Below are 25,260 nucleotides of genomic sequence, written 5' to 3'. Positions count from 1 at the left end.
ATATTTGACCATATGGGGACAGCCATCTTGTGTTGGAGTGATGGTCAATCTGCATATTACTCTTTTATTAGATAGGATAGAGGCCTGGTGCATGGGTGGAGGCCAGCTGGTTTGCCCTGAAGGGTGTCCTGGATCAGGGTGGGAGTTCCCCTGGGGTGTGGGGCAGCCTGGGTGAGGGGCCTGTGATGGTTTGCAGGCCGGCCATGCCCCCGACAACCTGAGCGGAGGTTCTGGTATCTGGGATTTATTTACCTTCTATAATTGAAACTTTGTAGCCTGGAGCAGAGCCAAGCCAGAGTGGAAAACTACACAGTGGGAAAATGAAGGAAATACAGGTATACACACCAAGAATGATGCTCAGGCACATTAAACATTGAACGCAAGAAAAACAGATACAGGTATGATTCAATGAAGCAAAAAATGCAAAACTAATATATTGCTTAAGAATACAAGTCTATGTGATAAAAACTTTAAACGGATGAGAATAAACATTAGATTCAGAACAGTGGTTACCCCTAAGCAGGAACCTACAAACTGGATGTGAGGGGCACCTATGGGCTTCCAAGGCCACACTGTGTTTCTCATATGAGAGGGTGGGCACATGGGTATTACATTACTGTTCCTTAAGCATATTTTACTCTCAGAGAAACACATGTGTGGGTTGCTCTGTGCAGATAATTAGGAAACAAACCAGCCTTAAAAAATGTTTTTTTAATGTTTTATTGAGCCCAACCAGTGTGGCTCAATGGTTGAGCATCAATCCATGCACCAGGCAGTCACTGGTTTGATTCCCGATCAGGGCACATGCTGGGGTTGCAGGCTCCACACCCAGTAGTGGGCATGCAGGAGGAAGCCTATCAGTTTTTCTCTCATCAATGTTTCTATCTCTCCCCACCCTCTCCTTTCCTTTCTCTCAAATAAACAAAACATATTTAAAATAAAAAATTAAATTTAATGTTTTATTGCTTTTTTTAGGGAGAGAGGAAGTGAGAGGAAGACAGGAACATTGATGAGAGAGAAACTCAGGCATGTACCCTGACCGGAAATCAAACTGGCAACCTTTTCTGGTTAGTCCACATCTGATATTTTTTTCCCATTGCTTTGTAGAAATGATGAAAGTGAAAGGGGGGGGGGGGGCGAGAAGATAAAGAGAAACATTGATGTAAGAGACACAAGGATTGGTTGCCCCTGGAGGTAGCAGTGATCAAACCCGCAACCCAGGTACATGCCATTGACCAGGATTCGAACCTGCAACCCTTCAGTGTGGAGGCTGATGCTCCAGAAATTGAGCCACATCAGCTAGGGCAAACTAGCAACCTCTTGGTGCATGGGACATTTAACCAACTGAGCCACACCGGCCAGGCTCAAACCAGCCTTTAGAATGTAAGCTCTAAGACAGCAGCGACTTTTGTCTGTCTGTTCATTGCAGTCTCCCTAGCACTAGGAGGAGTGAAGGACACATTATAGGTACTCATGAAATAGAAATTGAGTGAACTTTGTACACCACATGCTAGTCACTCTTTTTGATACTTCATTGACATTTTTTCTTTTTAATAATCCTCTGAATAGGATCCTGTCTTACCCCTTTGGCTGAAAGGAAACACATATAACAAACACTCAAACTCAAACACATATAACCTACTCTCAAACCCAAATGTGTCAAAAACCAGGCACCAACACAGGAGGATTTGCAGTAACTGGCCCAATCTAGACCATTATCTGTTCCTCCAGCTAAGAATGGTCTTCTGAGACTGTATGTGGCCTGTAAAGCCTAAATATTTCCCATCTTGACTCTGTTCTGAAAACTTGCCAACCCCTGCAACAGACAACCTTCCGCCCCAATACCTGTTCTGTTGAGCCTTGCCATATTCATCATCGCCTCCTGGTATGCCAACTCCACATCTTCTTGAGTTACCACTAGTTTAATTTTATTCCACTTTTCAGGCTAATATAGGAACATAGGTGAGGGAGAAAAGAGGGGGGCAGAAGAATGTGATTAACCTTTACTTCTAAGGACTGAAAGAAAAAGCCCATTTTTCTCTAGTCAACCTATAGGGAATTTTATTTTTCTAATTTTGTGTGCAAAATTAAATTTTCTAACAGTCCCCCCCAACCCCCCAATAACTACTATTTTAGGTGTCCAATAGCCATATCATTGAGGTATCTTTTGTGTTCTTGACCCACATTTCTCTAGTCAAATACTATACTGCAATTTATTAGCTAGTAAAAGCAGTAGGACATATGGCTGCAGTACACATGCAATAAAAGGTATTGCATGGGCAGGTTCTCTGTGGTAGGGTGTAGATCTCACATGAATAGCTTTGAATGCCCTTTGATTTGCCTCTCCATCTCTCTTATAAATCTGATGGCTTTATTTTTCATGTAATTATCCTGTTGTTGACTTTACCTAATTCTGGATCAAGGCATCTTATAGACAAATGAATAGGGAAAGCAACTTCGACTGCATTAGCACTAAAGACAGTTGTCGTGACCACAAAGGATAGATCATAAAAGGAAGGAGAAAATGGCGTTCCCTTTTTCCAGTTGATTTACAAAGAAGTCAGCATCATGATTATGGATTCTTTTTTTTTTTTTTTTTTTTTTAATCTTCACCAGAGGCTTTTTTCCCCCCATTGATTTTTTAGAGAAAAAGGAAGGGAGAAGCGGGAGAGAGAAAAACATCAACATAAGAGAGATACATAGATTGGTTGCCTCCCACACACGTCCCTACCAGGGCTGGAGAACTCGCAACCAAGGTACGTGCCCTAGACCAGGAATTGAACCTTTGATCCTTAGGCCCGTGGGCCGATACTCCAATCACTGACCCAAATTGGCAAGGGCATGATTACGGGTTCTTGATAGATTGTCATGGTGGTCCATTAATGGACATAATTCATGCATGCATTCATTTATTTTTAATGATACCCAACAATCTACCACTAAATGCAGTAACAAGTCTATTTATGTGTTGTTCCCCAATCCCACTGCTCCTCAACTCTTCCTCAGAGGTAACAACTATTATAAATTTTATACTCGTCATTCCCCTTTCTTTCAAAAAATAGTATTCTCATACATACAGAAGCCTACAATATGCTCTTTGGTTGCTTCCGATTTTTATGAAAAGGGTATTGTGCCGATACATAGTCTTTGGAACCTTTTTTTAATGCTCAAAATTGAAAAAAAAACAAGGTATAAAAGCAAAGGAGGTGTCAGTTGGGGGTGAAATCCCAAACCCCTCATTTTTTATGCCCTTCTGCCACACCTGTTTCTGATTGCTTTGCTGAGTTACTGAGTAGTTGAATTGCAAAGCAACTCTGTGGGTCACTGCCCTGTAATGGCCTTCCAATTAGATTTACAGGTGATCATACTTGATGGGAAATCTCCCCATCATCACTGGATGAGAACAGAAAAATGACTGGACGGTGGCAGCCTTCGAGATTTTCTCTATTCTTCCTATCAACCCAACATATACTTAGTTATGAATAACATAAAATTATTTTTCTTTTTTAACTGTTTACAAGGACTGGTAATTTCAGATGATAGTTGTAGAAATTAAAAGCACCAAGATATGTGAGATATACCACAAATCATATTAATTTTTGAGTTGTAATCACAATGGGAAAAATATTAAATGAAGTATGATTCTAGCTCAGTGGAAAAGTGACTCAAGATAAATATCTATGTATTCTAGATGTTCTCTCTACAAGATAATTATTTATTAATGTTCTGAGTTACTATTTCAGCACCAAATAAACTAAACTCTGTCTCACAAATTCTTTTTATGAAGCTTCGTTAAAGCCCCAAGCTGGGGCTTACCTCCTTTAAGTATTCAGTACACGATACTCTGATTTAATAAAAAACAAAACCATGGACAATTCCTAGTATTTCCATAAGGGCGTGACTGATACCAAACTCCCTGGTAGTGACACTAAAGGAGTTCCTTTTTAGACGACAAACTGGTGACATTTAGAAGCGCTAGACCTGAAACAAGGGCTTCCTGTATGGATAAGAAGTGACACTTACTCCAGGAGCAGATACATCTTAAAAGAGACACCTGATCTGAATGCAAATGAAAACCCTTTTCTCCAAATCCCACAAGGAAAACTACCACAATCCCAAAAACTTATATTCAGCTCCCCTCGCCCCCTGCAGGAATGGCTACTCACAATATCCAACCACTGGTGCACAGCCACGGCCACTTGAGTCCCCAGGGGTTTGGTCAGAACCAGCACGTCCCCAGGCACTGCGTTATCTGGCCTGAAAAAAAGAACAAGGGCATGGTATGGCCAAATTAACCAAGGAGGTAAACTCATCATCAGTTAAAAAGGAGCAAGAAAAGGCTGGTAAAAAAAACAGTACATTTGCAAGCACTTACATTTAAGCCACCACAACCAAGTGTTGCAGCCTTGCAACTTGCTTCTGAAGCTACTACTACTTTGGGAACAAAAACATTGAAAGAGAATAGAAGAGTCTGCCAATTATATATTAGATCCAGCCCTCCAAAAAATATATAAAGAAGCAAATCACTTAGCCTTCAAAGGCAAAAGGCCTGATCAGGGCCTGATTCAGCCATGCTGCTGTGAAATTTTCAATACAGACCCATGCTTCAGAGGCAATAAGACTTCAGAAACATGCTGAAACCGGTTTGGCTCAGTGGTAGAGCATCGGTCTGCGGGACTGAAAGGTCCCGGGTTCGATTCCGGTCAAGGGCATGTACGTTGGTTGTGGGCACATCCCCGGTAGGGGATGTGCAAGAGGCAGCTGGTCGATGTTTCTCTCTCATCTATGTTTCTAACTCTCTATCTCTCCCCCCTACCTCTGTAAAAAATCAATAAAATGTGTATTAAAAAAATAATAATAATAAAAAAAAAGACTTCAGAAACAGATTGTTTCTCAGGGTGAGGGATTTGGCTCAAATTGTGAGTCTAATGTTATGGTGATTTCAGCATCAAAGTTTCAAACTCAGACTGACAAGTAGTAAGTTTCATACGTGGCACTCAGATTACTGAAGATTGGTCAAATGGTTGTCTCCAGGAAAGGAAACTGGTGATGCCAGATGAGTGAGGTACTACATGTAAAGCCTTTTATACCTTTTGAATTCTGAGCCATGTGAACACAGTACCTATTCACAAAATCAGAGAAACAAACGGAGTTTGTACTTCCTTCAGAAAATAGAATAGGGTGGCTTTTCTTAACAAGAACATGAAATATGGGAAGTGATGACTGGTGTTAAGAGAAACTTCTCCGCCGAAACCAGTTTGGCTCAGTGGATAGAGTGTCAGCCGGCGGACTGAAAGGTCCCAGGTTCGATTCCGGTCAAGGGTATGTACCTTGGTTGCGGGCACATCCCCAGTAGGGGGTGTGCAGGAGCCAGCTGATCGATGTTTCTCTCTCATTGATGTTTCTAACACTCTCTCTCTCTCTCTCTCTCTCTCTCTCTCTCTTCCTCTCTGTAAAAAATCAATAAAATATATTTATAAAAAAAAAAAAAAAAAAAAAAAAAAAGAGAAACTTCTCCAAAGACCTAGAAATGCCTAAAAAACACATTAAAAGGTGCTCAAAATCATTAACCACCAGGGAAATGCAAATCAAACCACCGTGGGTATCACCTCAACCCACTAGGATAACTATTATTAAAAAATAAAATAAAAATAGCAACAAATACTGGAGAGAATGTAGAGACATTGGAATCCTCCTACATTGCTGCTGGGAACCAGTTTGATGGTTGCTTAAGTTAAACAGTTGCCACATGACCTAGTAATTCTTAGGTATATATACCGAAGAGAATCAAAATATATGTTCATAGCCAAAACTGGTTTGGCTCAGTGGTAGAGCTTCGGTCTGCGGACTGAAGTGTCCCGGGTTCGATTCCGGTCAAGGGCATGTACATTGGTTGCGGGCACATCCCCAGTAGGGGATGTGCAGGAGGCAGCTGGTCGATGTTTCTCTCTCATCGATGTTTCTGGCTCTCTATTTCTCTCCCTTCCTCTCTGTAAAAAAATCAATAAAATATATTTTATATATATATATATATATATATATATATATATATATTCATAGCAGCATCATTTATAAGTAGAAATAACCCAAAGATCTATCACCTATGAATAAACTGTGGTATGTCCATACAATGGAACATTATCTATACTTATAAAAGGGTAATATGCTAATTAGATCAGATGACCAGATGTGGTCATCTTCCAGATGTCTGACTTCCTTCCTCTGGACAAAGCCACGGTGGTGGGGTCTGAGGCAGAGGTGGGTAGGGGCAATCAGGCTGGCAGGGGAGGGCAGTTGGGGGCCATGAGGCCGGCAGGGGAAGGCAGTTGGGGGCATCAGATGGGCAGGGCAGGGCAGTTAGGGGCTCTCAGGCCAGCAGGGGAGCAGTTATGTGGCAATCATGCTGGCAGAAGTGGTTAGGGGTGATCAGGCAGACAGGCAAGCGAGTGGTTAGGAGCCAGTGGTCCTGGATTGTGAGAGGGATGTCAGACTGCCAGTTTAAGCCCAATCTCGCAGGGACACCCCCGAGGGGTCCCAGATTGGAGACGGTGCAGGCCAGGCTGAGGAACACCCCCTCCTATGCACGAATTTTGTGCACCAGGCCTCTAGTTCAGCCATAAAAATGGATGAAATACTGATATATACTAAAACATAGATGAAACTTGAAAACATGTATGCCTAAAGAAGCCAGACACAAAACACTACATGTTATATGATTCTATCTATATGAAATGCCTAGAATAGACAAACGCAAAGACAAGAAGTAGATTAGTGGTTCCAGAGAATGGAGGAAGGAGGGAATTGGGAGAGACTGCTTATGGATATGGGATTTTCTTTATGGGGTTGGGGGGGAAAATTGATTGGTATATTCTGGAATTGGATAGTGATAATGGTTGCACAATCTTGTGAACACACATACACACACAAAAATGAATTCTATACTTTAAAATATTGGGTTTTATATTATATAAAATTTTGCTATATGTATATTTCAATTAAAAATACTAATAACTTTCAAAAACAGAAACACAGTACTGATACATGCCACAAAATGGATGAACCTTAAAAATATTATGCTTACATTATGTAAAGTAAAAGAAGCCAGGACAGGGGTTTCCCGTTGGGGTGATGAAAATGTTCTAAAATCTCTGGTGTTGGTTGGAAAACTGTGAATATTACCAAAGACCATTGAACTATATTTTGAAATGGGTGAATTTTATAGCATGCAAATTATATCTCAATGAATCTATCTTAAGAAAAGAAAGAGAACCAGGTCAGGTGACATGGAACAAAACCAACTTACATGATGAATTCATTGGGCTGGCAGACAGTTGTAGCCACTCCTCCCAAAACAATCCAAGGGTTTAACACTGTTTGTCCGCCCGTTACAGATGTTCCTGCCTCCTCTGCTGCATCTTTAAAACCCTGTATAATTAGGGGCATCACTTTATCCCTTTCCTAGGGTTTAAAAGGACACAAAGTAAAAGTCACATAATTCAGTTCAAAACCAAGAAAAGAGTACACTGTAGTTATAAAGAGGATCATAAAACCCTAATGGATGTTCTTAAAGTTCACAGACTATACAGGGAATAAGGGAGATGGAATAGTTTACACTAGCCGTTTTATCAAGAGCTGGAAGATATTCTAGATTACAATGTGAATGAAGCCTGGACAACAGAGAAATAAAAACTGGAATGTGACTGGGTGCAACAGGGCTACCCAAAATCTAAGCCAACTCTTTAAATGGTCCTTAAGAACTCCAAGACTCATTTTAATATGTACCCACCACCCACCCCCAGAGGGGTGTGTGCAAACAATGGCTCAAATGCACATTTGTGCTGGCAGAAAAGGGCCTACAGAAAACTCTCTAAGAGGCAGGACAAACTTCTTTTGGGGGACAAAATCAAGTACCTTTCAAAAATAATCTGAGAGAATTCATCTCTGGGTTAGAGAACAGGTACAGGTAGCAAGGCTATAGATACTGCCAGGTAAGCACGGGAACACACGTGACACCTTAGCCCCTTCACTGTCTTACATCAATGCCCAACTAGCAACCAAAGGGCCTGGCCCCTGGGGGGCCGCATGCCCTGGCTCTATAAAGCTGGTCCAGTCTACAGGCCTGGCATGAAGGTGCTATTACTGTGGCCTAGATTTTAAAACAAACCTAAATGTCTTGGCTTTAGTTTACCCAGAAGGGAAGCAGGTGGTGGAAATGAAAATATGAATAGGCCAGACTACTTTAATTTACTAATAACTGCCAAAAAGTGGAGAACAGGATGAAATATGGAAGCCATGCAGCCTGGGCTTTTCACTTTACAGATGGGAAAAGAAGGGCTGACCACCCAAGCGAAGTGACCAAGACAACAGAGAATAAGCAGCTGGCCCATCTCCTACTTACCCTATCGGTCATTTTATTACTGATTCCAAGGAGCATCAGCATATTGTCACATTCTGTGACTCCCATTGCATAGAGGTCACTGAGTACATTGGCACAGGCTATCCTGCCCTGGAAGAAAGCAGAAACATGAAAAAGGGCAAGAGGAGGACGGGGACTTTCCATTTGCTGAAACAAAGGGAGCTACGGAAGGAATACTTCCCAAGAGAACCCAGGTACTTTCCAGGAATAGCAGCTATTGGTATGGGGTCCTGTTTCTGTGACTTGCAGTCCGGTTACTATCCTCAATTATAGAACAACTATGCCATTCATTTTTAAAAAATATATTTTTAATTGATTTTTTACAGAGAGGAAGGAAGAGGAATAGAGTTAGAAACATTGATGAGAAACATCGATTAGCTGCCTCCTGCACACTCACCCCACCCCACCCCACCCCACCGTAGATGTGCCCGCAACCAAGGTACATGCCCTTGACCAGAATGGAACCTGGGACCTTTCAGTCCGCAAGCCGACACTCTATCCACTGAGCCAAACCAGTTTCGGCTAAGCCATTCATTTTTCCAAGTTATTCAAGTTCCCACCTTTCTTTTTCAGACACTTTCCATTCTAAATACTGGGAGAAGCCTACAGTTTATTTAGATGGAAAACAGGGAGTGGGAAGATGTCAGGGGGAGCAAGGTTGGAGGGACAATCTGGGAGGAAGAACTGTGGAGTAAAAACAAGTGCCTGAAAGAAAACTTGGAAACAGCCACTTATCCTAAAGAAAAGTGAACTTTACTGATTATAGAGAAGATAATTTCTATACACTTGGATGGAGAAATTTTTGTACCTTCTTTTAACTGAGGCAACAAGTGGTTTACAGCTTGGGTGCCAAGTGCTGGTTAGGGCTACAGTGACTTACTGCCCCTTCTGTTCTGGGTTCTCTCAGATGCTTTTAGCAGATGCGGGAAATGGGATGAATTCTGGTTCTAACTACTTTTGCCATCTGGTCAGGTGGGACACCTGGGCTGTGGCATACCTCAGTCTCTCAGGAACACTGCTTTAGAGGAGAGAACAGATGGATGTGTGGAGGGAAAACAGGTTTCTATTAACCTGTGTGCCTGTCACTGGCACCACATCCCCACCCACTTTTAGCTGCCTCATGGCCCAAGTCTCTATGTGTGCAGCTTGATCCCAGTGCCCTTGGCACACAGGAACTTGGATCCAGCAGTTCAGACAAATCTACACAGTGAGTATAAAACACAATTGGGGGTGAGGAGAATGCCTAGAATCAAAATAAATAGTCAAGAAGTTAAATTGTGATGAGCTCTATTCTGGATGGAAACATCTAGGATTAGACCTATACAGGGTATGGCACATCTCTGGCCTGAAACACAGGAATGAGGGGTTTACAAATATCAAAGAAAGAAAAAAATTACAAACATTGCCAGTCAATAGACACTGTTAGTAGACAGCAGGTGTTCTTGCACAAAAGCAGCAGAGGGATTTCTGCCTAATTGCTCATGTGCAGTACAAAGGGTGAACAGGAAATAGATCAAATGGTTGCAACTGCAGGAGTCACATCAGTGGTGGGATAAGAACAATTTGATTTTAACAAAAATAAGAACACACACACACACACACACACACACACACACACACACACAGAGAGAGAGAGAGAGAGAGAGAGAGAGAGAACCCCAGCCACAACCCAAAACAAATTGAACAGCAGTTCGAGATGTAAAAACATATTAGGTCAAACTTACCATCATGTAAGGGTCATCGACGATAGGATAAATGTAATCTGTGGTTTGCACCAAGGAAAGTCCACCATGCCTCAAAGGAATGACACAAGTATCCATCCCAATGCCTGCAAAGATGGAAGTCATTATAATCCACACGTCAATAGGAAACGCCATTTCATCTTATGCCATCAGTGTTCTGAATAGGAGAGTTTTGTATGAGATACTTACAGCATGCTGCCAATACAGCAATGTGTTTCCTATCAAGAAGGATAACTGAAACTAATGTGAAACATAACTAGCTAAAGATAGAAGAGTAAAATTTGTTAGACTTGAAGACTCACGTTCAATATGCTCTAATTTTAGCCCTGAACTGTGCCTTGAACAGACTCTTTCCTTTGTATTACTATATCATGTGACAGGCACCATATAGAATTTCTTTAAAGATTCGAATAGCATAAATGGAGCTTGGGTTGTTTTATCTATAGTTGATTTTAGTTTAGGCTTTATTGTTTTCCCAACAGAAAATCGGTAAAATATATTACCCACATAAAATATTACTTCCCCATTTTAGTCAAGCATGAAAACAATTAGAAAAAAGGAAGACAAAGCCAGAATAGGAATCCATCATTTCCAACCAAGCAAGTAGGTAAACACTGCAGCACCTAAAAGCATGTTTAACCTTACCAGACCTGAGGCCCTGAACCTAACCTGGGCTCCTGAGCATTAAAGAGAAAAATCAACATGATATAGAAAAATGTTAGTTATAAGCAAACAAGTGGTTAGAATAAGATGGAACTTGGAGACATTGTAGAAAATAGGTCTACCTTCCATCTAGCGCCAATATTCCACCTTTGTGTGCCAATCCACACAGCAGGATGAGCCTTGTTTCACGCAGAGGTACTTCTTGCAAAGTGAGCACCAGATGTTGCTCTTCACCTTCTTGCATGGATTGTCTTTGTAAGACACTCCAGGATTTTGCTTGTTGTACCTGGAGTGCTTTGCCATGCACACAACACAGATATGATCAGACGATATCCCAGGGAGAATCTCTGGAAAATGATTGCCTGGGAAATCCATTGAGGGCAGGGTTCCTTTTGTGGGTGGCAGGGGGCTGATGTCAAGTATCCACCAATAAGTTGCCGGCACAGTTTCTGAATATATTTGGTGAAATAAACTGGCTTTTTTTTGAAGCAGCTTGCTGCTTTGAAGAATATAAGAATTATAACTGGCCCACATAAAATATTTTATGAAAAGCCACCGGGGCCAGCAGTAATGACGAGACCGGTGAAGGCGGATCATCTGGTCATTTTTGTCACAGCCACCCATATATTTATGATAGTCCTTCACCAGCTGTGGCATCTGTATTTCTTGCACACTGCCATCTTTATTTCTTCTGTTTATTACTACATTTGGGCTGGATCGTGATAGTTCGAAATAAATGTGATGGGCTTTCTATCCTGCAAAACTGAACATGTTACACTTTCTTGACATAGATAGTGACTGTCACCCCTAGCAAGTTTTTTTTTTACACTTTTCAGCGTCTTAGGAAACTTTTCCTGTTTTGCTGCAGGGTTCCCACAATTCCTGTGTGTAATTCTGACAGTGCATATTTAGCAAGGGTTACAGAGCTGTAGAACCGGTGCATGACAAGCACATGCGATTTATTTTCCATTGCACATGAGGTCAGGAGATGAATGACTGTATTTCTACTGGGCCCAAGTCTTTCATAGGCATTGGTGCAGCACCAGTGTAGATTTCTGCATTCAAAATGTAGCCAGTCTCACCTTCACAGAGAAGGAAAGACTTGATGCCCCACTTTGTGGGCTTATCCTTGATATACTGCTTGATGGCCAAGCAGTTGTCGGGACCATCCCCTCATCTAGGCTCAAATGTTGCTGTGGCAGATAGAAGTGGAGAAACTTGGGGAGCAGACTTTGCAAGAAAGGCCTAACTTTATATATTCTATCTGTCTTATCGATATCTTTGTCTTCCTCATCAATTATGTGTAAAAAACTCCAAAGGGCCAAGAACCTGTCTCAAGTCATAACATTTCAAAATCCGGGAGTAAACCCAAGGAAGACAGAGCCCTCATTTGTCCAATAACCCTGATAGCTGGGCCTTATACATGAGTATTCCATATAGATCCTCAGTCCAAGAAAAGCCTTCATTTCTTCTAATGTAGCATCCTTGAAATTTTTGGAGTTGAGCTTTGCTATATGCAATTGGTGGGCCCGGAAGCTGGTTTTCTGTCAAATTTTGCCAGAAAGTATCATCCAAAAACAAGGATAAAAAGTCAATTGATTCACTCTCCTCTGTGATAGATCCAGGAATGTTCACTGGGCCTTTTCCATCCTCAATGAAATTCAGATCTGCATTTGGTGATACAAAATTCCTTGTCCAACCTTCATCACCACCTAGATCTCCCCCATCAGCAGTTTGAGGGACACGCCCCCTTCTCTTACTATCAATCTAGCTCTAGATCTATCAGGTTCAAGATTCAAGCTCTCACTGTCTGTGTCACTTGAACTGGAAACATATTCTTGATGAAATTCTGACTCCTCAGAGTCTGAATCAACCAAAGTATTGATCACTTATTGGACGGTGATAAACCTAGACCTACTTCGCTTTCTTGTTGAAGTGCTTGGTTCATCAGCCGCTCGTTTCATTGTGAATTTTCAGAATTTTTTCATGTCAAACCACACAAAGTCAATTTAAACACACGGGGGCAGACATTTGCAATGGCTAACCATGAGGTTTGACCACGATTGGTTGGTTATATTTAGTTTGTGATGCATTTTTTTCACGTACTGGGCAAAGTACAGAAAATTAGGTACAGCAGTATAGCAGTAGATTCAGAAATTACTGAAAAATCAGTACAGCGGTCTGGTAGGGTTAAAGAGGAAACCTTACATATGTCACTTCTATTAATTTATAATATGAAGGGGGAGGGGTGTGTGCGCTAAAAAGCCTGTCGGAAGTATTTCAATTTATTAAAATTGTTGCTAAACATTTAGAATAAAATATAAATAACTGATAGGCTAAGGTATAATTCTCTTTTCCTGAAATTAGTTTAGAAACCACCAAGACCAGCTCCTATAAGTTATATTTCTTTAAAAATCATCTGTAATGCAGGCATTTTACAAATTCAATTTGGCCTTCCCACCAAGAAGGCTGAACAGAACTTTCCTACACCTCTCTCAAAAGGATACTGCCTGCTCTGACTTCGCCTGTGCAGCCCACCAACCAAAGGCAGAGAAAAAGGCAGGATGAAGCCCACCAACCAAAGGCAGAGAAAAAGGCAGGATGAAGTCCACCAACCAAAGGCAGAGAAAAAGGCAGGATGAAGCCCACCAACCAAAGGCAGAGAAAAAGGCAGGATGAAGCCCATCAACCAAAGGCAGAGAAAAAGGCAGGATGAAGCCCACCAACCAAAGGCAGAGAAAAAGGCAGGATGAAGCCCACCAACCAAAGGCAGAGAAAAAGGCAGGATGAAGCCCACCAACCAAAGGCAGAGAAAAAGGCAGGATGAAGGACAAAAGGTAGCAAGGGGATGCCAGCCTCTCCACTCAGAATTCCGAAGGAAACAAGAATAACTCACACTGAACCAAATGAAACCAGGACTTCTGTACCATTCATATTTTGCATAAATAAAATGCTGAAGCACAACTATTTCAGCATCACCACAGCAATATACCTAACAGAGCGCAGGATAGAGGAGCACATTCCCCCCCCGAGATCTTGGTCCATCATTACTAATGCAAAAATAAAATAAATTTTATTAAAAAGTCACAAACACTGAAGACAGACTGATCCCCCCCCCCCCCCCCCCGAACTCAATAAAAATGTATTTAAAAAAACCCTCACAGCCGAAATCGGTTTGGCTCAGCGGTAGAGCGTCGGTCTGCGGACTGAAGGGTCCCAGGTTCGATTCCGGTCAAGGGCATGTACTTTGGCTGCCGGCCTGTCCCCGGTAGGGGGTGTACAAGGGGCAGCTGGTCGATGTTTCTCTCTCATCGATGTTTCTAGCTCTCTATCTCTCTCCCTTCCTCTCTGTAAAAAATCAATAAATTAAAAAAAAAAAAAAACCTCACAGAAAATAAAGATATAATTTATTCAAAGCATTACAGAATTTACATTCTTTTATAAAAAGTCGCTGAATGTTAGCTTTAAATGTTTCTAATTTCAGTAATCTTAAATTTGAATTACATATATATTTAATTTGTAAAGTTTTAAATTCCTATTTATAACTAGCATCAGAACATTTTAACTGATGACTCATGAGCATTTTCTGAGAGTTGAATAGAAGTTCACATTATCCCCATTTCTTCTTTCATAAGCTACTAACTGCATGTGGTCATGGTGCATGTGAAATGTGTTTATTCTAAATAAGAGTTGCATAGTAAGTGTAACATACTTATCAGATTTTACACACTTAGTATCAAAAACCCAAAATCTCATGTTTTATATTAATTGTTGAAATAGTATTTTTATATGATTAAATGAAATATATCAAAATGAATTTCACCTAATTCTGTTTTTTTTTTTTTTAATGTGACTACTAGAGAATTTAAAATTACACATATAGTTTACATTTACATGTTTCTTTCGGACAGTAACTGGTTTACAAACCACCTATCAAATTCTAGGAAGGAAGAAAGTGTGAGCCTGAAAGAACTAGATAGAATATCAAGGTGAAAGAGAGAGGGACAATTCAGGATGAGGGCAAGTGGGGACAAAGGGAAATGCCAGGAGTGGAGGAAGCTTCTCAAGTACCAATCTGAGCAGTGTATGTTCAATTATCAGTGGGGAACAGGGAACTCTAGTTTTTCAGTAAGTCTGAAAACATCCATCAAGAAAACCCAAATCATCCTACCGTCACCAAGAATGAATATTTGACATCTCTTAAGTACCAGACAATAGATGTACCAGGTTCTCAGATACACTTACTTTAACATTTCTTTAGTTAGAATACATTTAACATGCATACATTTAACAACAATGTATGGTTTGTCCTTCAATTAATAGCATCTTAGAATACAGGAAATATGACCACTTTTAGGAAAAAATTTAAAAACAAACAGGCACATTTGTGTGGATGAACTTATGGACAAACATTCATACATGCATGAAATTATAAACAAACATACATACATAAATATATATATATATATATATATATATATATATATAAAATACATGGTGCATGTACAAACAAGTTCTGGTACAGTAATTTATTATCCCAATGTATAGATCAGGAAACTGAGGCATCAGGAGGATTAAAAACATGCAGAGTAACATTAGTGACTATTAAGTGACTGTGTCAGGATATAAATCTAGATATGATTCCAAAGGAAAGTTATGCCATCAAGATATACCACAAGATATACTCAATTTTAATACTATGCTTCCTTTAGCATCTATTTGCTTGTAACCTAGGGCCCACAGCTACACCTACCAAATGCCATAAAGGCAAATTTTGTGATTGTGCATTTTTCTGGGAAGGGGATAGCTTTCATTTACTTCTCAAAATCCCTATGTGACCAAAGCTCATCGCCTTTGTGTTCTTTTCCCTGCCCCTTCCCTTGCTGGTGTCATCTGTCCCCTTTTGCCTCTGCTAAGGATTATAGATGGTGCAGCTCCTCTGCCCACTTTGAACACGTTTGGACTTAGAAACCAGATGACAGAGGGCAGGGGAATGGGAAGATGTGGATTTCGGATCTGGACCGTGGCCAAGCATCATGAGGCTGCTGAACAGAGCAAATGATCCTACCCCTACTCATTATCAAAGCACTTATCAACAGAGGGAAGTTATAAGAAGAAATTATTACTTTATCCACAAGGTTTTTAATTGCATTGTTTTTGCCCCATTCAGCAACTTGTTTTTCTTGACAAAGTTATTTAAGAGTTTTTTCAGTATACAGATGCTTCTCAATTTATGATGTTGCTACATCCCAATAAACCCATTGTAACTTGAAAACATCCTGTCAAAAATGCAGAACATCATAGCTTAGTCTAGCCTACCTTAAATATGCTTAGAACATACACAATGAATACAATGTAGAGTATCAGTTGTGTCCCTGTGTGATATCTTGGCTGACTGTGACTGTGGCTCACTGCCTAGCATCACGAGAGCATCATACAGCACATTGCTAGCCTGGTTTTGAAAAGATTTAAATTCCAAGTACAGTTTCTACTTGAACGTGTACTGCTTTTGTACCATCATAAAATAAAAAGTCATGAAATGAACCATCATAAATCAGGAACTATTTGTATTCTTACTTCTTGTAAAGTAAACTATTATCCAATCCAATTCACTCATGTGGTATTTCTACACACTCAGACATCAGCTAGTTGAGGATGTTTCAAATTGAGCTCCTGGGAGTCCTGAGGTCCCTAGAGTTTGGGCTGTGAGCTTTCCTCTCCTAATCTAAGTCACTCTGCTTTTATCTACTTTGTATATTAGGGAAGAAAGGAGTACCCTCGGTTGAAACCAATGTTGTACTCACAATATGATAATAGGTGAAATAAAAACCTTATTTAAGGCCCTGGCTGGGTTTCTCAGTGGACAGTGTCGGCCTGTGGACTGGAGGGTTCTGGGTGTGATTTTGGTCAAGAACGCATGCTCGGGTTATGGGCTCGAACCCCAGTGGGGAGGCGTGCACGGGGCAGGTGAATGATGGTTTTCTCTTGTCATTGATATTTCTCTCTCTCTCTCTCTCCCCCTTCCTCTCGGAAATCAATAAAAATATATCTAAAACACACACACACACGACCTTATGCAAGAAAGCTGATCAGCCCTGGCCGTTGTGGCTCAGTTGGTTGGATGACCAATTCGATTCCCGGTGAGGGCACCTGCCGGTTGCATGCTCGATCCTCAGTAGGGTACATGCAAGAGGCAGCTGGTTGATGTGTTGCTCTCGCATCGATTTCTCTCTCTCCTCTTCCCCCCATCTGTCAAAATCAATAAAGATATGTAAAATGCAGTAAAAACACTGGCAAATATCTCTCTTCAAGACTTCATTTTACTTGGGCTCTCAGCAGCTTTAAAAAAATAAATAAAATAAAAAAGAAAGCTGGCCCAGTGTTTGTCAGTGGTTAGAGCAGCAGACCTCAGGTTTGATTCCAGTCAAGTGCAAGTACCCAAATTGTGGTTTGCTCCCCGTCCCCAGGGCAAGTGCCAGAGGCAATAAATCGATATGCCTCTTGCTCACATCAATGTTTCTCTCTCCCTCTCTTTCATGCTCTGAAAAACCAAAGGAAAAAATATCCTCAGATGAGGATTAACAAAATAAATAAAACAAATAAATATGATAAGAAAATAAGAAAGCGGATCAAGTCACACACTAGAACTACAAAACATCCAGATTCCTAGAATATACACCAAACATTCAAATAGCAAAGTGATCAGTCTTGCATCACTTTGTGTGGTACTGACAAACCACACAACAAAAGCTAACAAACAATACCTCAATAACTCAGAATTTCTTTTTAATACCTACGTTTGGGAAAGGCAAACCACTGATGACATTGGGAATTCAATAAAGAAACAACATGGCTCTCAATTCCAGATGACATCTGGGGACAAGTAAAGATTCAGGCCTGTCTTCTTCCCTTCTGTGTCTGGGACAGCTTTCTTCTCCCTCCTGCCTGCAGGGACTTTTTAAGCAATGCACACTGAGGAGAAATACCCTAACCCACCCTCCTCAATCCAGTCAAAACTCTCAAGGAGTTTCTGCTTAATACCGTACTCAGCTAACCAGTAAAATCAATTTAATAAAAAATGCTTTTACTGTAATATGTCTCAATCGTGTATTTAATAGTTTATAAATGGTTAAGGCACATTTCTTGATGATTTTCAAGTACTTACTCCTCTAAAAATTATAATAACGTAAGTATCATTGCTTCATCCTTTGAATCTTTCTTTTTTTTAATTATTATTTTTTTATTTCAGGAGGAGGAGAGACAGAGAGAGGGAGAGAGAGAGAAAGGGAGGAACATCAGTAAAAGAGAATCATTGACTGGCTGCCTCCTGCATGCCCTACTAGGGATCAAGCCCACAACCTGGGCATGGGCCCATGTCTAGAGTCAAACCTGGGACCCTTCAGTCTGCAGGCTGATGCTCTATCTATCCATTTAGCCAAACCAGCTAGGGCCTCTGAAACTTTCTTAAAATTATTTTAAAGGCAACATGAAAGAAGAGATGTCTGGTTTTTCACTCTGACTATATTGCAGCCAAGATGCTTTACTCACAGAAACAGAGAAACAATGGTTCACATACCAAGCCTTGGCATAACTGCTCCCAGGAACTGCTCATCTTCTTGGAAGTGGTTCTCTTGTAAGGATTCCAGCAATTTCTGCAGGACATCTTGGGGCACTTTGCAGCCAGTGCCCTTCAGTTCAGTAAACCTCGTTAATCGGAAGCTCTTATCCAATTCGTAACTTTCCGGGTTAAAAGACTCCCGTGTAGACATGATTCTTAGGTGTACACACCTCACAGCTGGGCTTCCTCTCCTTCCTCTCTTAGTCCACTGGTTTCTTCACAGATAGACCTGAGTATCATCAAAACACAAAGACACCATTAAAAGGTTTCTCACTAGTATCTGCCAAGAATCAAATGAATACATGAAAGTGAAAAGTAAATGTGAAAAGGACTGAAATCAATAAGACCACTGGGAAATGATGATCTGAGGCTATAACAGTTCAGTCACAGTGAGGCATAAACTTATTTTTTTAAGTGACTATACCATCACAAGCATCCTGTCTAATAAAAGAGTAATATGCAAATTAACCATCACTCCACTACACCCACAAGCCAAGGCCACCAGCCACACCCACTGTGCAATCAGGAGTGATTATGCAAATTAACCCTAACCAAGATGGCTACAGCCACTGAGCGAGCAGGAGAGAGGCTTGGGTTTCCCTGGAGATGGAGAAAGCCAAACTTTCCACACACCCTGGCTGGCTGAGGCCTCCACTCAAGGCTACAACATTTAATTATAGAAGATAAATCCCAACAGAAATGGTGGCAGCCACGGATAAAGAGAGCAGGAGGCTAGGGTTGCCCCCGCGATGGAGGAAGCCAAGTTTTCCACAAACCCTGGCCAGCCCAGGCCTCTGCTTAAGGCTACAAAGTTTCAATTACAGAAGATAAAGAAATCCCAACAGAAATGGCTGCCGCCATGGAGCAAGCAGAAAGCTTGGCTCTGCTCCAGACTAAAGTTTTAATTGTAGAATAAATAAACCCCAAATACCAGGGCCTCCGCTTGGGTCGCGGGGGGGGGGGGGGGCGCGCGAGAGGGGGGTGTGACTGGCCTGCAAACCCCCATAGGTCCCTTGTTCAGGCCGCCCCATGCCCCAAGGGAACCCCCACCTTGATCTGGGACAACCTGCAGGGCAAACCAGCCGGCCCCCACCCATGCACCAGGCCTCTCTCCTATCTAATAAAGGAGTAAAATGCAGATTGACCATTATTCCAACACACAAGATGGACAGCAGGGGAGGGCAGTTGGGAGGGACCAGGCCTGCAGGGGAGGGCAGTTAGAGGGTGACCAGGGCAGCAAAGGAGGAAGCTGGGGGGAACAAGGCCTGCAGGGAAGGGCAGCTGGGAAGAGTAGTTCGGGGGGATCTGCAGGAGAGGGCAGTTAGGGGTGACCAGGCCTACCTATAGGGGAGGGCAGTTAGGGGCAAACAGGCTGGCAGGAGAGCAGTCAGGCATCAATCAGACCAGCAGGGGAGTGGTTAGGGGGTGATCTGGCTGGCAGGCAGAAGTGGTTAGGGGCAATCAAGAAGGCAGGCAGGCAAGCAGTCCTGGATTGTGAGAAGGATCCCAGATTGAAGAGGGTGCAGGCTGGGTTGAGGGACAACACACACACACACACACACACACACACCCGCACACGAATTTCAAGCACTGGGCCTCTAGTCCTTCTGAAGATGGAACTACGGGGCAGCTGGTTAACATGACAGTGCCATCTTGAAAAGTCACAAATGCTTCTAGTGGGAAGCATTATGAGAAAACATCTAGTCACTTCATCTGTCAACCCAGAAGCACTGTGATTTAGAAATTAGATGTTCTGTTAAAGTGACTTTTCTGATATCTTTGCTATATCACATAGAAAAATAAAGTACCTACTAAATACTTTGCAGGAAAAGGACACTGATGAAAAGGCATTTGATGAAATTCTTCATGATGGTAAATTCAATTTTAGAAAACTGAGCCAGAAGTATACAAAACTAACAGGTAATCTCACTAAAGAACACAACTTGAAAACTGGAATGGCTGTTTAACACAACAGGGTTGAAGAGTGGCGTAAAGTTTTACTGCAGTGCTAGTTCCTAGAAAGCAAACATCTGCTCAACTAACTTGTACACACACATCATTGACAAAATATGCTACTGCATATTTTCACTGCAGAACTAAAATGATAACTTATGCTGTACTAAATCACTAGTTATTCGGTACCATTGGAAGTTTCTGGAACAAGCACTTCCAAGTTTGAAACCTCCCGACTGATATTTTATTGGGCATAGAATTACAGACATCCAAAGTTATAGGGTCAGTTTCCCTTATAAAATGTATGATCAAGAACACAATTCCCATTTATAAGAGTTTTCAACCCCCTGGGAAGGACATCACATTTAAATAAATCTCACAAAGCCCGAGTTTGGGCAGTAATCCAAACCATCTCTACAAAAAACATTTGGGGGAGCAAGAAGTGTGGTTTGAAAAGCTACAACTGTGCAACTTTCCAAGAACACAACCTGTCCAAAAGGCAGCCGGCAGGAGAGCAAAAAGCAAGTGACGGAGATGGAATTTTGAAGCCATCTGAGTTAGAAAAGTCCAACAGCACGTGGACTTGGAAAAGAGTCTGGAACAAAAACAAGTCCTTTCCTCTCAAAATGCCTCGCATGTAACACCGCCTCACGCCTACCAAGAACAACAAAAACCAACTCACGAGACATCCAGTTATTTTCCTACTCTAATCCCTATTCAAAGAAGAATAGAAAAAAAAAGAAAAAAGAAAAAAAACAGGCGGGGAGAGGAATTTGGAATTTGGGGGACCCAAGTTCCTTTACAACATGACTTATACCTTGCAATATTTTTAAAGTGAAAAAGTCTAAAACATAAGGCACTCAGGAGTTTTAAATTTGGCACTTAGGGACTCCAATCACACCCACATCAGAACCTTAAAGAGACACAGTCTTGCACGGTGGGGAGGGCCTGAGGGAGGCGGGCTGCTTGGGAAAATAAGCCATTAATGGAGGCCGGGGGAGAGGGGCTGTGCACACGTGCAAAATCGCCGTCAGTCAGCTCCAGTCCCAAAGCCGCCTGTTTACACCTTTAAAACAATAACATGAATATTTAAAGTAACGGTTAACTCTTCCCTTCCCGGGCCACGTCTACACTTCTCCCAACCAGACGGCGAGGCGGGCAGCGGGCTGAGGGGCCGCGGCAGGGCGGGGAGAGGGTGCGGCCCTGCCCGGCGCCCACCTACCTGCAGGCCTACGCCCGGGACCCCGACAACGGAGGGGGCGCGGCGACGGGGGCGCCCCGGCCGGGCGCTCGCCACGAAGCACACAGGGAAGCCGCCGGAGCACGGGGCGCGGAACCCCGGGGCGCCTCGGACCTCAGGCTGCTGCTCTGCAAGGCCGGCCGGGCCCGGGCTCTTTGTGCGGCGCGGCGGGCTGGCCGCGGCCGGGGCTGGCGGCGCGGTGCCGCTGGCGGGGCCATGCCCACACCCCGTCCTCCCGGCCGCGGCGACGGCGGGCACCGCGCGGCCCACTGGCCACGGCGGAGCGCGCGCGGCGGGACCCCGCCCGGCGGGCCGCCCGCGCCCGGCCGGGGCGCCCAGGTTAGGCCGGCGGCCGCGGGCCGGAGGGCGCACGCGGGAGGAGGGGGGGCGGGGAGGCGCCGCGCCGGGGGACCGGCCTAGGCTCTCCCGCCGCGCGCGCGGGCCGCCGCCGCACAAAAATGTCGGCGGGCGAAAAAATTAACCCCTGCGTCGCCGCCGCCGCCCTCCCCCTCCACTCCTCCCCCGCCCTCTCCCTCCCTCCTTCCCCGGCCCGCGCGGCGGCGGCGGCGCGGGCGGCGCTTCTTTTTTAAAGCGGCCCCACCAAGCCCCGGCGCGGCCCCTCTGCAGGCAGCGCTCGCGCGCGCCGCCGTGCACGGCTCCCGGCGGCCCGGGCGGCCCGGAGGGGGATCCGCACGGCCGCCCGGGGCCTGCGGGCCGATATTCCCCTTTAAGCCTGGCGTCGCGCCCCCCCTCCCCGAGCCGGGCACTCACCGGTGCGCTTCGCGCCCTCCGCCTCCTCCCGAGAACGGGCCGCCGCCGCTCCCACAATGCACCGGGCGCGCCGGGCTCCCTTAAGCGTCGCCTGAATAGAAATGCCGCTCCCGGCGGAGGGCGGAGGGCGGGAGAGCCCGGGCCGCGCTGGGCGCCGCGGAGGCTCGGCCCGGCGCCGCGGGCCCCCTGCGGGAAACGGGCCGCCGCGCTCCGCCGTGCGCCGCCCCCGGCGGCCTCGAAGGGCCGTCTCCCTCCCTTTAAGGGGCGGCGGGCCGCGGCCGGAGCGGCTCCGTGGCGGCGTGCGGCCCGGGAAGGGGGCGGGGGCGCCGTGCAGGCCGGAGCGCGGCAATGATTGGTCTCGGGGGAGGGGTGGGGGGTTGCAGAGGCGAGGAGCGGTGGCATCCGTTGCATGATGCAAAGGGGATTGGCTTCAAAAGTTGCGACTTGCATCGGCAGCAGCCTTTGGCGCCCAGGCCACGGACTTGTCTTAGACCCGCGGGGAGGGCTCGGCCGCGCGGCGCGGTGCGGGGCGCCCGGGCTGCTCCCCGCGCGGCACGTCGCGTGGCGCGGGAAGACAATGACTGCGGAGACACTTTGAAAAACGTGGGAGCAGAGGAGAAGGTGCCTCTGCAGAGCCAAGAGTCGCTTACAATCACCGACCTCAGCGGCTCTCCCTTGTATTGTTTAGCCCGTCTCAGGTGTTAGTGTGAGCCTCAGTGAACACGGAAGCGTCCCGCCAAGTTTCCTGAACTTGTGATGGGGTGGGAGGGAATCCGAGCTTAAGGCTCCCCAGTTATATTGTCTGCTCTTCACACATCCAAGTACACACGGCAGGCTGATGGTGTGTGTGTGAGCTAACAGCGGTACGAGAGCTTCAGGTTGTGAAGTTAACTTCTCCACGTTTTCGACTTTCTGTTGCATTGCTGACTAAAACCAAGCACCAAGCGCAGTGGGCTCAGACTATGTATTTTAGGGCTTCCCCTGAAACCAAGGAGTGCGGAGAACCAGACTTCTGGAGTAGCTGGTTCAGCATTTTCCGAATGTATTTGGGGCAGGAGTGTGTAGGGTACCAGAAAGATGCTGATAGGTGCTTTAGGCTGCCAGTCAGGTTTGTAGGCTATGCAGGTGCCCTTTTCTTTTTTTCTTTATTGATTAAGGTATTACAGATGGATGCCCTTTTCATTCTCTTTTTAAAATACATTTTATTGATTTTCTACAGAGAGGAAGGAGAGGGATAGCGAGCTAGAAACATCGATGAGAGAAACGGATCAGCTGCCTCCTGCACACCCCCCCCCTCCCCCCAACTGGGGATGTGTCCCTGGTCTGAATCGAACCTGGGACCCTCTCAGTCCGCAGGCTGACGCTCCATCCACTGAGCCAAACCGGTTTTGGTGCCCTTTTCATTCTTAAAATTGCTTTGACAATTAGGGTTTTCGTCTAGGTGAGGATGCAGAAGTGATGCGGATGACAAGATGAGAAACAGGCTCCTCTGTTTTGTGTCCTTTCTCTGGGTTCTTGGATGTGATTTGTGGTTGGCAAACCGGGATCACCGTGAAGTCTCAGATATACAGTCCCCAGGCACCACTCCAGAATCAGGCATCTTTCTTCCCTGGTCCCTCCCTTTCAAAATTGATTTTGTGGGGTATTGTGGGGTTTTAGTTCTGTTTGTTTTTTAGCAAAATAAATAAATAAATAAAATTTAAGAAAAATGGACAACAACAACAACAAAAGTCACACTAGAAAAACAGGAATCTGGGCTTAGGGGAGGGGGTGGCTGCAGAGGTGACTAGGGCCCCGTGTGAAGGTGCATGTGGCATGCTGAGGAGTTCGGTTTTTAGGCTGCAGTCAGCAGAGTTTGTCAGTTTCTATTTTACAAGTTTAATTTATAAGGAGGTTGTATCACATCTGGGGGGATGCCCTCTCCCAGAGGGAAAAATGGGGCCACATCTCTAATGAGGAGGTAATGGTACTTACTAGTCAAACATGCAGTCCAGGGTATTTGCACTGAAGCAGCAGGAATGCAGAAAAGGGAGGGGATTTGAAGGGATTGCATGTGTAGTTGGAGGATGGAGCAGAAGATGATCCTTAGGTTTCTATTTTTCGAAGACTGGGTGGTTATTGATGCTATGAATTGAAACAGAAACTGTTGGAAGGCAAACGAGTTTTGGGGTGAGTTCAGCTTTGGAAATGTTTCAGGTGCCTGCCAGATAGTCTAAGCATAAGGCAATCGGTAAAATAGGGTGGGGGTGTGCTCTGTATTTGAGATGCAAATGTAGGTCCATCAACATGTAAATGTATTTTGCTGCCTGGAAAAAGGTGAGATTAACCAGTGGGGAGTGGGGGTGGAGGGGAGGAGGAGACAGTGAGACCTTGGATGGAACCCAGCGGAGATTCCACAAATGGAATAGCTGGATGAGCTGGAAGCTGGTCCCTGCTGAGTCAGAGGCTAGCATCATCGGAAAATGCTCATTCCCGAGAGCTCCTCTCAGTCCTTGCCCCCGTCAGCCTTCAGGCCCACTGGACTTTTCTGGAAGCTCAAAAATCTTTAGGTACGTATTCCTAGTGTTCCTTATTCTCCCAAAGTCTGTACCACACTTGACTGCCCTCAGTAGCAGATGCACTTCGAGTAGAAAATGGATGGTCTCAGAGGAAACCCTCCAGTTCTCCCACCCTGGCCCCAGCCCAGCCCTCTGGTCATCAGGGCCAGTGTCCTGGAGGGAGGGCCACCTCTGTCTGTGCAAGTCTGGTGCCTGCTGTGCTCCAGCGGCCACCCCTCCAACAATAGCTGACTTCCTGACTTACGATGCACCCCACAGTGTTTTATGGTCATCTCAGAATCCTCCCAACAGCATCAGGA

At 44.4% G+C, this 25,260-nt stretch overlaps 1 protein-coding gene across 2 annotated transcripts in view; it reads right to left on the bottom strand.

Moving 5' to 3' along the window:
* Window positions 1-22,715, bottom strand: part of SEPHS1 (selenophosphate synthetase 1) — a 32,893-nt gene extending 10,178 nt beyond the window's left edge. The window contains exons 1-7 of one of the 2 annotated variants that reach the window (XM_084876219.1): window positions 22,404-22,715; window positions 18,398-18,668; window positions 10,141-10,244; window positions 8,399-8,506; window positions 7,304-7,458; window positions 4,167-4,257; window positions 1,846-1,945 (exon numbers count right to left, since the gene is read on the bottom strand). In XM_084876219.1, coding sequence (XP_084732345.1) covers window positions 1,846-1,945; window positions 4,167-4,257; window positions 7,304-7,458; window positions 8,399-8,506; window positions 10,141-10,244; window positions 18,398-18,590 — 751 coding nt within the window. In that variant the 5' untranslated portion in view covers window positions 18,591-18,668; window positions 22,404-22,715. Of the gene's footprint in view, window positions 1-1,845; window positions 1,946-4,166; window positions 4,258-7,303; window positions 7,459-8,398; window positions 8,507-10,140; window positions 10,245-18,397; window positions 18,669-21,614; window positions 22,115-22,403 lie in introns of those variants that run through there. The other variant, XM_084876218.1, reaches the window with a different exon arrangement.
* Between the last annotated feature and the right edge of the window lie 2,545 nt (window positions 22,716-25,260).

The sequence above is a fragment of the Pipistrellus hanaki genome (genome assembly GCF_964339955.1).
Source record: "Pipistrellus hanaki genome assembly, chromosome: 1".
Lineage (NCBI taxonomy): Eukaryota > Metazoa > Chordata > Mammalia > Chiroptera > Vespertilionidae > Pipistrellus > Pipistrellus hanaki.
Note: the sequence above shows the minus strand (reverse complement) of the source record. Positions and strands in the feature narration are given on the sequence as shown.